Genomic DNA, 13971 nt, shown 5'->3' with positions numbered 1-13971 from the left:
CTGCCTGTAGGGCTGTCCCTCTTTGAGGGACTGTTTGCGCTTTTACACATGGGTCGGTGGTGAAGTGGCGCACATGACTCGTGCTGTGGACGGACGGACGGACAGACAACCACGTATCTAAAACAGGTAATCCATCTGGCTACATCTTTCCCACATCAAATATCCGTGATCACCTACACCCTACACCAATTCCGTGTCCTCTCACCACGGATGCTGTGATTTGATGGCCCGGTACTCATTTTAGCCCACTGTTAATATGCAAAATGGGGTCAAACCCCTGGCGGCTATTAGTTGCCTGGCGGCTATTAGTTGCCCAGCGGCTATTAGTTGCCCGGCGGCTATTTGCCACCGGGCGACTATTTGGAAATATATGGTATGTGACAATAATCATATGTGTATAATAACAGTAGAAGTGTGACTAATGATAACAGCAGCAGCAGGAGGCATCTGGCAGGACCACGGCAGCTCTTGTAGGCTGAAATCAAGATGATCACATTAACCAGTGCACAATCATCAGACTTGACAATTATCACGAGAAAACAATCTTTGTTATATCGAGATAACGAAATAATTAATTCGTTATCACGAGAAAACAATCTTTGTTATATCGAGATAACGAAATAATTAATTCGTTATCACGAGAAAACAATCTTTGTTATATCGAGATAACGGAATAATAAGTCGTTATCACGAGATAACAGTGCACAAAAAACCCCCCCAAAACAATGAAAAACATGGCCGTTCTTGTCTTCCATAGTTAAGAGATAAAATACCCAGGAAACACAATGCACCTGCCTGGCCAGACATCACACTCCACATTCCACGCATTTCTGGTCAGAAATTTGCTCCCATTTATTTATGGTAACACATGAGCGAAACTGATCAACTCCTTTTCACTGTGATTCAGTGTGAGCAAAGGCTTGAATAGAACATTTGCTTCTGGTGGCAAAGCAAATTGGCATCTTCACATTGTGTTGAGATCAACTTTGGTAAACTTAAACTGTTGAAGTTGTAACTTTAACCAATAGCAGAGGAATGTGTGTGGGGAAGACATTGATTGTTGCTGACTAGACGATATTGTATGATATTGGTCATGAGAAATACAAACAGCCATACATGAGAGATGCTGGCTGATAGGCAGTGAGTTGGGAGACAGGCATGGAACGTAAAAACATGGAAAATGTACCACTAACATCATATTTTGTTGTATTGAAGCAAGTTAGCTAACATTAGCTCGCAAACTAGCTTTCCATGTCTGTCACGTCAGGCACTGCCCACATTCAGCATTAACATTACCTTTGCAGGCGATAGTCACTCACCTACATTTGCTTATTTGTGACCATGCAAAAAATATGCATGATGAAAACTCTGCAAGTTGCTAGGCTAATTTATGCAATGTAAAAGTACTTAAAAACCCCAGTTGTTTTGTCTTTTGAACCTTGACAGTTGTTATTTAAAATTATTTCGTTGTTAATCCATATTTCATGGCCTTCAGGTATTTAAGCCAGATAGCCCTGAATTTTAAGGATTTTTTTTTTTTTTAAGATATTTTTTTGGCCATTTTGCCTTTATTGGACAGGACAGATAAGTGTGAAGGGGGAGAGAGAGAGGGGGGATGACATGCAGCAAAGGGCCACAGGCTGGATTTGAACCCGGGCCGCTGCGGCAACAGCCTTGTACATGGGGCGCCTGCTCTGCCACTAAGCCACCAGCGCCCCAGGATTTTTTTTTTTTAAATTGTATATACTTTATTAATCCTCAAGGGGGAATTCTAATTTTTTTTCATTCCGTTGTCATATACATATACATATTAGTGTTGCACAGTATACTGGTACCAACGGTAGACCGCGGAACTAAATCACCACGGTACATATGATACCATCATGTTGGAGTACCGTAGTACTACAGTACCTCACGGTACCACTACTGTGGTAGTTCAAAGTCCAGTCGCAAGAGGTTGAGTATCCATGTGGCGTCCAATAATTGCGCTATTGAGTATCTTTAAGCAGTGAACGTTATTATTTCTTTCTTTTTACTTGTAGGCTAGATTTGTTTATATATGGTACAGTGATTTGTTTTCCACAGAGCTCTACGGTGCAAGCATTTTACTCGCATTTGCGACTAAAAATAGTTTTGTGCGAGCAAAAGAAATCATTCAGGAGCACGCTGTGCGAGTACAGATTTCAACCAGCAACAGGAACGAAAGGCGGTTCCTGCCAGTTGTGGGTTGAACGGGGGTCACAGACAGGAATACGGTGGAGGCTCTGCCATATTCCTGTCAAATACGGCGGCCATAGTGCTCCGCGGTGCAAGATAACGGCTTACCGGCGACCGAGAAGCCCGGCTCCAGGTCCAATAATGTCCTCTTCGTTGGTGTCATGACTGCCCAGAAATACCTGCTCCAGGTCCAATAATGTCCTCTTCGTTGGTGTCATGACTGCCCAGAAATACCTGAACAGCCGAGTCGTGGCGGCACACAGGTATGTGACATGTCAGAGGAGAAACGAGCCGTTTACATTTCTCTCTTTGTGGCAGGTCATGGCCCACAAACCTCACTGCAATCAAGGGACTGTTCTTAACTTATCAGAGGAGGAGGGTGGCTGGTTGATTTTTATTGTATTTATTTATTTTATTTTGATCCCCCCCTATGTTAATCAGTTATTGATGCTGTTTTTGAAGTATGAATAAGTCAAAAAGTAATTTATTCCACTGAAATATCATTGATGTATTAGAGAAAAGTGATTCATCTTTTTATAAATGACAAAATGCACATCTGCCTAATTTTTGCTGTGGTATCGTGATACTGCTCAGAACCGTGATACTTTCACTGGTATCGTACAGCGGGTCCCAATTTTGATACCATGACAACTAGGGATGTCCCGATCCGATATTCGGATTGGTATCGGCTGCTGATATTAGCAAAAAACGTGCATTGGCATCGGATCGGACTGCATGGAAAAATGCTGATCCAAGAACTCCGATCCAGTTTTTCACAGAGTCCAATCCAGGTTTTCTGGCCAGCCCAGCGCTCCGCGATTCAAGCAGTCCATTCCAGTGATCCGCTCCAGCACTTACTATCAATCCACCAGGCCAGCATGCAGAAGGCAGACACCCAGGAAGGGTAGGAGGAGTAGCGGTCAACTTAGTTAACTGACTATTTGTTTTCTGCTCTGGTTTTTTGAGAGTGATATTTTTATTTGGTTTACACTCTTACTGTTTAAGTAAAGAGCACTGATGGCATTGTTTTGGGCACAATTAGTGAAATTGGAGCCATGGATGGACTATTGCTTGTTTAAACAGTTGTACAATATTGTGTGTGGTTTTTTGTCCCCTCTGTTGGTCCCAGGAAACAGCAGCACCAGGCTGGCACTGACACTACTAAAATAACTGAAAAGGAAAGGCTGCATTGTTTGTTAAATGTCAACAATGTCTTGTGGTGTTAATCTATTTTTTATTTATTAGGGGGCCAAAGCACAAGTGTGTGGAGTCTTGCTGCTATTTTAATTTCAATGTTAGACATTTTAAAGATTTCTTGTGTTGATTTATTTTCTATTTATTAAGGGGCCAAAGCAGCCAAAGCAAACCAGCTATATTTTTTATTTAATGTTAATGTTCAAGTTTAAAGTTTGTTTATTTAACCCTGTTAACAATAAACGGGTCAGTTTCTCATACCAACTGTTGTGGATCATTCTAACTAACCCGATTAAGTAGTTGTTCTTGTTAGAGTAATATTGCTTGATCAAACCTTTTCAAACATGACTGACAACAAAATAAGTGAACATGTATAATACGCGCTTGGATCGGATTGGTATCGGTATAGGCCAAAACTCAAGGCTGTAATATCGGTATCAGATCGGAAGTGAAAAAGCTGGATCGGGACATCCCTAGTCACAACACTAATACACATACAGACAGGCCCGAAATACATGCACATGCATTAAATGGAGAGATGTCAGGGTGAGGAGGTTGCCCATGGACAGGCGCCACTGGGCGGTTGGGGGCTTTGATGCCTTGCTCAAGGGCACCTCGGCAGTGCCCAGGTCCCTATGGACTGAGCTACTGCCGCCCAATTATGATTTGTATTAAAGTGATGAAAAGATTTCTTTCAGTAAGCTTCAATTTAAAGTAAACTTTACTGCAATTAACTGTTTATAATTATTTACAATTATTTACGTGTTGTTTTTTATCTTTTATGGCCAAAAGCAAAAAAAAAGGGGTTGCAGCATCTTCTGTAACTGATTGTGTTAAAAGGGCATATGATATCATCTCATATCAATCACAGGCTGCTAAATTAAATCAATATAATACTGTATCATGATGACACTAGTGATTTCCCCCTACTGCGTATTACAGTAGTTTATACTGGTGATATTGTTGACCTCTCTACTTTTAACAACAAATGCTGCACCCTCAAGGTTTTCTAGTGTGACAAGTACATTTTAGGTTTTTCTTTGCTGCTTCTTTTACCAGTTTAATTATGTTTTTCAAAGTAATCTGTACTATATCATCATTATTGTTTTTTTCAGATGGGAAGATGGAAGCCACTCTCATGTTTCTATGGTAAAAACAAGGCTACAGTTTGCAGCTGGTTAGCTTAGCTTACCGTAAAGACTGGAAACTGGAAACAGCTAGCCTGTCTCTGTCCAAAAACAGAACAATCTGCCTACCAGCGCCATTAAAACTCATTAATTAAAGGTAGGGTCTGGAGGATTTTGCAGTTGCTGTTTGTAAACACACATTCAAATTTGGCCCCTCCTATCAGGCTCAACTCTCCCGGGTGTACGGAGCCTGGAGGTACGGAAGAAGGCCTCACAGAAGAGGTTCAGGCAAGGCTCGCGCTGGTGCACGCTCGGACACGCTCGGACACGCTCAGGCACGGCACCTGTGCTCTCTCATTGGCTGGGGAAATCTCCGCCCAGAAGCGGTCCGAGCTCACAAAAACATCAAAATACAGTTAAAGGGCAGGAGCTCTACAAACCAGCCAGAAAACCACCACACGAGTAGAAGCCCGTGATGATTAAGCAGGATTTCATTTGTATATGTCTATATTTTGTTTTGTTTGAAAATCCTCCAGATTACCATGTGCAAAAACCAAAGGGCCATATCACAGCATTTTTTGCAACTGCATCTCAAGACATTTAAATGGTAAATGGTAAATGGACCTGCATTTCTTTAGCGCCTTTCTAGTCATCTAGTGACCACTCAAAGCGCTTTTTACACTACGAGTCACGTTCACCCATTCACACACTGGTGGCCGAGGCTACCATACAAGGTGCCACCTGCTGCTCAGTTTTAACACTCACACACCGATGGAACAGCCATCAGGAGCAATTTGGGGTTCAGTATCTTGCTCAAGGATACTTCGACATGCAGCCTGGAGGAGCCCGGGATCGAACCGCTGATCTTTCGATTGGTGGACGACCCGCTCTACCTCTGAGCCACAGCCGCCCCTAAAGTGGTGCTATATCATTGAAAACAAAGAGTGCTTCATGCTGCCTAATCCAAATGTTAAAGTCAATCTATGATTTGTGTTGGCCTGCCCACTGGTGGCAGGCCTCTGTGAGTTGGTGCTTTCTTGCTGCCAAAGCTCTGCTAGAAACCTCTTGCTGTGTCTTCACTGTTCCTTTAGCGAGCTCTTTCTAAATCTGTCTCTTTTAGACTCATGCATATTTTGCCATGTAAACATAGATGCAGCAGCAGATCGTCTCCCTCTCCTCTCTCGCCATGCGTACACGGGAGTTGGTTTCGTAAAGTGATTCAATCTTCGGTAATGTAAAACTACTTAGCGCTCGCAGCTCGACAAAAAACTACATATATGTGAATGTGCGATAGTTAGAGTAGCCTAACAGCCTGTTAGAGGAGAAATGGCAGAGCATAAAGGTCCAGGTGGAAAAAAACCCATCTCTGCTAAAAGGGAAATAAATTGCCTAGATTCCAGGGTCCTTTTTTGTATTTGGGAGCTGTTTAAATGTGTAATTAGTGGTAGATTTTATTTTGTTGTACTATTAATATTGTATACAGAATCTGAATCTCACTCTGAGTTACTGTTGTTGTTTACAAACTAAAGAAATGAGAGATCAGTTTTGTTCATATTTGAAGGTAAAGTGCTTAACATGTAAAACATTATCACTTATTGTGTTGCAATACCGTTTTCTTAAATTGATAATAAAATATAAATACATTTTTTTCTTTTACTAATTAGTCATATCATCAAGAATATTATCGCAAAAATACCTTGAATTATAGTGATATTATTTTAGGGCCATATTGCCCACCCCTAGTGATTGGACCTTTATACCATGGTCTGGGTGAATACCCAGTTCTGATTGACTGCAGGATGTTCACTAAAACCTGATATAGGACACCTTCTAAGTATTGCTGGTGAAACAGTCTGTTCAGTGCTCTAAATTAATGTGCTAGCTATATAATAGTATCAGCCTGTGTCTAATACGAGTAACCATAGCAAAAGGGCTGCAGTCAAAGCCCTTGTTTACAGTTTATTTCCAACACTGAGTATTGTCCTTCAGTCCTCTGAACACCACAGGAGGGAGACTCTTATGCTGTGTTCACACTACGAGCGACTCAGCAACAGACTACAGTTCATTTTCAATGGAGGCCAGTGACACAAGGGTACAAACTGACACCCAACACTTGTCGCTGCTGACAGACATGGAGCGCTACAACAAAAGTTCTCAACTTTTTTCAGCGCTCCAATGATGCAGTGAGGCATCAGCCAATCATATGGTTTGTTTTTAGCTATGGTACTGTGTTATTTACTTTAGTTAGCTGACGCTATGCTAGCTTTCTGTGTATTGCAGTGCATATGGGGATGCAATGAGGTGGTGAAATGTGGTGTTAAAATGGGGCTCGTCATAGGCAGATATTTTATGTCCAAATACAAACTTTAGATGACGTTCAGTCGAGGTGCTTTGTGGCAGGTAGCTGGTGGTGACTAACTATTTTAATGAGCGCTTGAACAATATTTCAACAGCGATAGTGATAATGTTGCTTGGCTCACTGTTGCTTTATCAATCGTAGTGTGAACACAGCATATCACACACGCTGCAAGAAGTACACTGGCCCTCTAACCCAACCGATACTTTGTATCACATCAGTGATTATCTCACATTCTATTGGCAGTTCAACTTGCTGCTTCAGGCCGTGGCTGACAGTAATTTTACACATGGCGTATCATTTGTTTGTGAAAATTTTGATATTGATTTGGGGACATGATGATATGGCTGGATAGCCAGCTCTTCTTGTTGATAAACATCCTGCCAAATTATGTTTATTGTTCTTGACTTTGAATCTTGCAAGCATAATGGTAGCTGTCAAAGGGTTCTATGAGCTAAGCAAGTTGTATCTAAGGTTCATCTTATTTACTGGAGCAGTGAATGTTTCCATTGCAGTAGAACCTTATGGGGCGGTAGTGATTGTTCCTCCAGGTATTAGGTAAACCCTCAGGTGTTACCAGAGAAACTTAACATTTTGATTTAATTTTTTTTTCTTTGGCAAGTGACCATGGTATAAGCTGGATAATGCCCTTTGAGGTGCCCATAATCAGGAATTAATTGCATCTGCGAAAGCAGCTGTCTGCTTTGCAATGGACAGTTCACCCCTCCCCGTCAGCCATTAATTCCTGATAATGGACACCTCGTCAGGCATTATCCCTTATGTATTGGACATAACATAGTTGTCATGACAATCTAATGTTCTGTATCTCAAAAAACTCTCAATCTATCTATGAAACCCTCAGTGAATCTGGAAAATTCTGCTGGCCTACTTAAATTGCGTTATCTAGCAGTGCAGAAAGTGGAGTGAACTGTACAGGTGTATGGCCTGTAAAGCTAGTTGACCAGCAGCTGGCGCTAATCTCTGACTCTGAGCTGCTGGTGGTCTGTGCTTAGAGCAGCACAGCAGTTTACCTCATTGTGTTTCATGGTGCCCGGGAGCTGACAGTTGTAGTACGCTGACAATGTCACTGTCTTGCAATAACATAGGTCATTTTTATTGACTTTGGCAAATAATTTATGCATTTAGGAAATACAGTTTGTAGTGACAATTGTTGCTTAAAAGTATCTTCAGATGTGAACTAAAAGTTTTTTGTAACCTAAACCTCTGTTTTGGTTAAACAGAGGTTTAGGTTACAAAAACGTTCTGGTTAATGAACATGGTTGGCACAGCTAATAATGGTTGGTAGCAGAACTATTATAGAGGATGTTCATTTTATGGACAGAACAGATGCAAAGAAAAGTATCAGTTGCTTAAATGTTATGTGTTGTCATCAGGAGGGTGTGGTTGTGTTGAGATGGCTCTTGACTGACATCTTCCAGACGTTCCAATGACTTTTGTTGTGGGATAAACCCAGCTTTTATCATTCTGATGAGTTTAAATTTGGTGACCTACTGTAATTTCAGCGTAGTTCAGCCATTTAAGTGACCCATTTGTAGCCACACACGGTTAACCATGATAAATGTGTATCTATCAGACAAACACAATTTGAAACTGGTAACTTCTTAGTTGTGCATTGCCTTAAATGGCCTCGTCATGATAGGATGGATTTGGCACAGAGAGCTGCCTCATTGGGAAAAATATTATCTCAAGTGTGTCAACATCAAGAGGTTGCAGGACAAATATCACCCATATGGAAAATCATGGTAACTTTGTTCTCATCTCTCAATTTTGTTATTTTAAACAGCAGAAGGTGACAGCATTTTTGTGGTATTTTGTAATTCTCAAACAGAGAAGAATATTGTTGGAATTGATTTTAATTAGTTTCATGTTTTAACTTCCATCATGACAATAGTTGCTTCCCCCTGGTGCAAATAAAAATGACAGGACATGGCAAACTGGTGGTGTTCTAGTAAAGTGTGACATCTGGTAGTTATTTTTGTAATCTTAACCAAATGTTCAGTAAACACCCTCAAATCCTTTGGTTTTTATAGAAAAAAAAATCAGCTATTTTTTTTTAAAGAAATAATGCTCACCAAGTTGCATGAGGTTATATTAAAATTTCTGCTTCCACAACTGCTTATTTTAATCCTGTTTCCACTTTTTATTTTCATATTAATTGATGTCTCAACAATACTGCAACATTTATCTTAATTTATAAAGTTACTAATAGTGAAATAGTCACAGTGATGACAAACAAACTGGCTCCACTGTCTTTTTCAGACACTGGGAAACTGAATGCAGCATGAATACCAGTGTTCATATCCTCAAAGCTATGGTACAAATGGTTTCAGGGTTCCACGGATTAGATCCTTTCCAGACATGGAGTTTAAATTTGATCTCTGCAGGTGTCAATCAGGGGTGAGGAGGCTGCTATATAGCCTCCGGTTTGTGGCATTTTTTTAGTGAGAAAATCGTCTTTTTGTTCTCTGTCTGTGTTCCGGTCTTTTGGCAGATTTCAACAACACACAAAGGCTGCATTTGAAAAGCACTGGAAGTGGATGAAAGCAAACCACAGTAATAAGAAGCAGCACATAGCCCCAATACATGAGGGGAGCAATTCTCTCAGCAGAAAATAAATATGAATTGTACTACTGGAGAGAAGGACACTGATTACAATCTGCTAGGGTGCAAACAGTGTTGTACTGTGGTGAGCCACTAAAAGGCCAATTGTCTGGAATGTAAGGCTGTGGGTAGGAGGACTTAGAAGGACCCGAAAATAGGTATTGATTATAATAAGGCAAGGTTCCACTTTCCTATAATAGAGAGGGAAGTTCTGGTTTTCCAAAGGGAGTAAAAGCGTTTATCCACATCCTCTCTGGGGTTAACAACCTGCGATCTTCTGTTGTCTCGGAAAATGAGGAAACACCGTTCCCTTGATAGACAACAAATAAGAATTGCGAGAATGTGATAAATAATATGTACTGCTGGTGTTTGAGCTCTTTTTCAGAGGAGGTCAGTTTGTATGTCTTCACAATAGAGCTACAGGGATGCTCCCACACTATAGAAACATTTTTTTCTGAAATTTATAAGCAAGTTGTTTGTAATGTTTGAGGCCATAGTATTATCTGAACATGCAACCATCCCCTCTGTTACATTAAAACATGCAATTGTCCAGTACCTGCTTCAGTTACCGTCCATTACAGTGGCAATCAAATCAGTCTCTCTATTCATCAAATGTTGCATTTTTTCATAAAATCTTTATTAATGCAGCTGTAATTACACTCATATATAATTCTCAGTGTGATGTCTAATGACACAAACATTAAAGAAAAAAAGGACCCTGTCTGGAGTGTCTGTTCGGAAAGACACGTTTGCTCTCATGCCATACCACAGGAACTCAGTCTGATTACTGACAAGCTTCAAATTGCAGTCCTCTAAAGGGTAATGTAAGTTCCCCCATCCCCTCAATCCCCACATCCTCCGTTCGTCTTCAAGAGATAATCAGTGAAAATACTGGATCAGTACCTTTAATGCAACATGTTTTCTCTTAATTTTTAAAAAATATATGCCTGCCAGGTTTTTAGCATGCTGTAATTCCATTCTCTGAAACCCCAAAAGAAACAAGGAGATAGAAGGAAAATCTCACTCCCTTATGCAAAATTTGTCAGATTTCTCCAGCTAACTTTAGTTGTGTCATTTTTTGAAATCATATTTCTCCCCAGCTTTTTCTGGAGAACGTTTGAAAAGCTCACACAGTGATGGAATAGGAAAAACCTATAACACCAAAATCTTTACAGTAGGTCAGGTCCACTAACTTGCAAAGTATGGACTGACTTTGGAAAAAATCTTCTTTCATCAAAAATGTTTTGTGACCATAATTAAATTACAGGGCCACAGTAGTAATGTAATCTGCGTGTGTCCGGTCATGGTAATAGGCTGCCTGTTGAATGAGGGTGGGCAGCACCAGAGGCCTCACATGTTTGTGTAAAGAATGTCCCTCTTTGTTACGTGCAGATCATTCTGTTTCTCATCTGTCTATAACTTCTCTTCCTCCTCAGGTCTTCTGAAGACGGACAGTTTTGCTGACAAGAGGCCTTTGTTGGGGGTGTGCAAGAGCACAGGGTCTTCTGGGTGAGTTCATGCATCATAATAAAGCTGACATTGCTACCTTTCCCAATAGGATCTTTGACGTTTTTAACTCTACACTAATACTATAATAACTGCAGTCACTGATTAGCACACCATCAACCAGATATGAGTCACAACTCCTACAGTTAAGCCAAACATGCCTTAAGCTTATTTGGGTAATCTGGTGCCCATGGATCGAAAACACAACGAGATCTTAAGTTGAACCATGAAGGATGCCGCTGTGTTGTGAAGTGTGACAGATTGTGACAGAATGTGTCAAATTAACTGCCTATATGAGGAGCTAAATATCATGGTTAGGCCAAACTCCTCCTCCTGTCACAGAAAATAGCTAACAAAAGTCTAGTAATGAAGCACATTTGAAATAATGACTATGTGAATACCATATAAGGTGTTTAAGAGCTATACTTAAGGCCACTTAGTCCATTTCCACCAAGCAGTCCAGTATTGTTTAGTTCAGTTTAGTATGCAATTTTTTTGGTCTCCAATGTGAAAACTGTTGGGGTACCTAGCACACAGATCTGAATGAGAATGAGTGGATGTTTAAACGTTTAAAAATATATACAGGGGTTAAAGTTCTCCGGCACAGCGCCAGATTTCCGGTGTGGCGAAGTTTCTGTGCGGCACAGGCAGAAGTGCTCTGCAGTGCGAGCATTTCACTCGCATTTGCTCCTAAAAATATATATATGTGCGAACCGGGAAAATGATTTAGGCGCACAGTGTGCGAGTAAACACAACCTACTGTTTACCATAATCGGCATCAGACGTTTTTTCATCGATAACTGATCAAAAAAATATATTTTAAAACTCGCTCCTTTGGCTCGGATACAGCTGTCTCCCTCCCTGCCTGCAGTCCTCACTGCACTGGGCTTTGTAACAATGTCCCGCCTACAGCCCCCTCTGATTGGTTACACGGCACAAGTGATTGCCAATCAACACTGACGCCTGTGCATGCTTTCACATCATGTCACATTGAGACACAGAGCATAGAGAGAGCGGGAGAGGCTCCGGTAAGCCAGCGGTAATTTTGAAGGTAAGGTAACAGGAACCAGACAGAAACAAAAGTTGCAATAAAAATCCTCTATGCTGAAGTTTTAAAGTCACCCTCACAACATAATATGATCCATTTCAATGATGACATGCTTGCCCAGAGGCGAAATTTCGACGTAACTGCCTGTTTAATTCACATCAAGCGCGATACAATTTTGCAAACAGCCTAAATGATTTAGTTTCTAAAAATAAATAACACCAAGGCAACAAAGAGATGTAGGAGCTATAAGTCAAAAACTCTGGTAACCACTGAAAGTTTAATCGTTATTTATAAACTCATTATGCTATAAAAGTTTAATCTGAAAAGCTAAAGCTATAATCTTTTGTTTGTTTTGACAATAAACATGTTCCTTTGCAACACATACATGTATATTTCTTCATTTTGTGACCGCAACACCAAGACCCCCGCTCCGGAAAAGATTTCAGGCACACAAATCTTCCGTGCTCCACATTTCAGGCACAACATTTTTTCTTGCTTTAACCCCTGTATATATTAATTTTGACCAGAATATGTGAGCTGCATATATGCTAATCCTCACTTGGAGAGGAAAAAATCGTGTCATGGAGCGTTGTTCCTGTGGGCTATGACAACACCAAACCCCTGTGCTTGCTTGAGAAGGAATAAATGCACAAATCAGATATTTTTAAATATCCAATGGAGAGAGACTCTCACTGCAGCTTGTTTTGTTTTGTTCTGAAAAAGCCAAAGAATTCTCAGTAGGCGCTCCAGTCGGTGCGCTACAGAGTGACGTTCATTTACCAGAGGCTTTTTATATCTGGCCGATTTTTGGAGACTATGGCGGGGGAACTTAGACTATGGCAGGCCGCCATAGTCTCATCAATATATGGGAAACACTGCTCGGGCAAATTTACAAGGAATGCATTGCAACCACTAATAGCACCATGAATAGTGCATCACTTACAGTCACTATCTACCTTTTCCTAAGGTCTGATTCACAAAAAGTTAAACACACCCATAACATTTTGCAGCTGAGTGAATTATGTCAGAATGATACCCCTTTTACATGGAGGGCTCAGACATGGGTTAAACCAGATTTTGTGTTTGAAAAGGTTAACCTGTGTTTACCGCCTCTGCTTTGGGACCTAGGTTGAGAGGTGGGTCAGACAATGGTTGGACCAGGGTCAATTTCAATGTGAATGGCACACCACCAGGGTCGCTCATAATAGGGGCAGGACTAGTTATGTCATTGGTTGCAAATGAGGGCACAGTCATGATGCAGTTGTCAGAGGTCACTGCAGCCCAGCACAGACACTGGAAAATCACATTTTTGTTTAAGTTTATTTAACAGTATGTTGATTTCACTACTGCAGAAGTTCCTCCTCTTATAGCCTTTTTTTGGTGGCACCCCTTCTCTAGCATGTGTCAGAATCTTGTGCTTACGCCACAACACCTGCCCTTACAGTATATAGTGTTAAGGGGGCTCTACCTGTGCTAACAGGTTACCTGTGATCAAGTTGAATTCATCATTCAGCACACCTGGGTAAGAGCAGATGGATGGTTGGATGGTAAAGAACATTTGTATTTGGAGTTGACTTCTTTTATTCTCTGTTTGAAATTAAGTAACCATGATATTACAGGCCAAAGCAGTTAACTGACAGTTAAAGGGCCAGTGTGTAAAATGGGTTGAAAACAGTGACATCAGTGGTCAAATTCTAGATTGCAGGGCTCACTCGCTCACCCCTAGAAATCTAAGCCATATTACGATATTGTAATGAATCCCTCACGAGCAGGAGACCAGAGGAGCGTTCGGGGAAAAGGCCCGTTTATTTGAGCACTCCAGAAACTCCGGTAACACTCCAGGGGGTAAAAGACTCCGTCCCAAACTCTGACTCTTCTAGCGTAACACACACACTTCATAC

The 13971-nt window shown here is 40.9% G+C and overlaps 1 protein-coding gene across 7 annotated transcripts in view; it reads left to right on the top strand.

The window, feature by feature from the left end:
* Positions 1-13971, top strand: part of bcas3 (BCAS3 microtubule associated cell migration factor) — a 939536-nt gene that overhangs the window by 65904 nt on the left and 859661 nt on the right. For all 7 annotated transcript variants that reach the window (XM_050055595.1, XM_050055587.1, XM_050055619.1 and 4 more), the window contains exon 7: positions 10953-11025. In XM_050055595.1, coding sequence (XP_049911552.1) covers positions 10953-11025 — 73 coding nt within the window. The remainder of the gene's footprint in view (positions 1-10952; positions 11026-13971) is intronic.

Source organism: Epinephelus moara, chromosome 2, assembly GCF_006386435.1.
Source record: "Epinephelus moara isolate mb chromosome 2, YSFRI_EMoa_1.0, whole genome shotgun sequence".
In the NCBI taxonomy this organism is placed as follows: domain Eukaryota; kingdom Metazoa; phylum Chordata; class Actinopteri; order Perciformes; family Serranidae; genus Epinephelus; species Epinephelus moara.
This window is presented reverse-complemented; position numbering and strand designations above follow the sequence as displayed.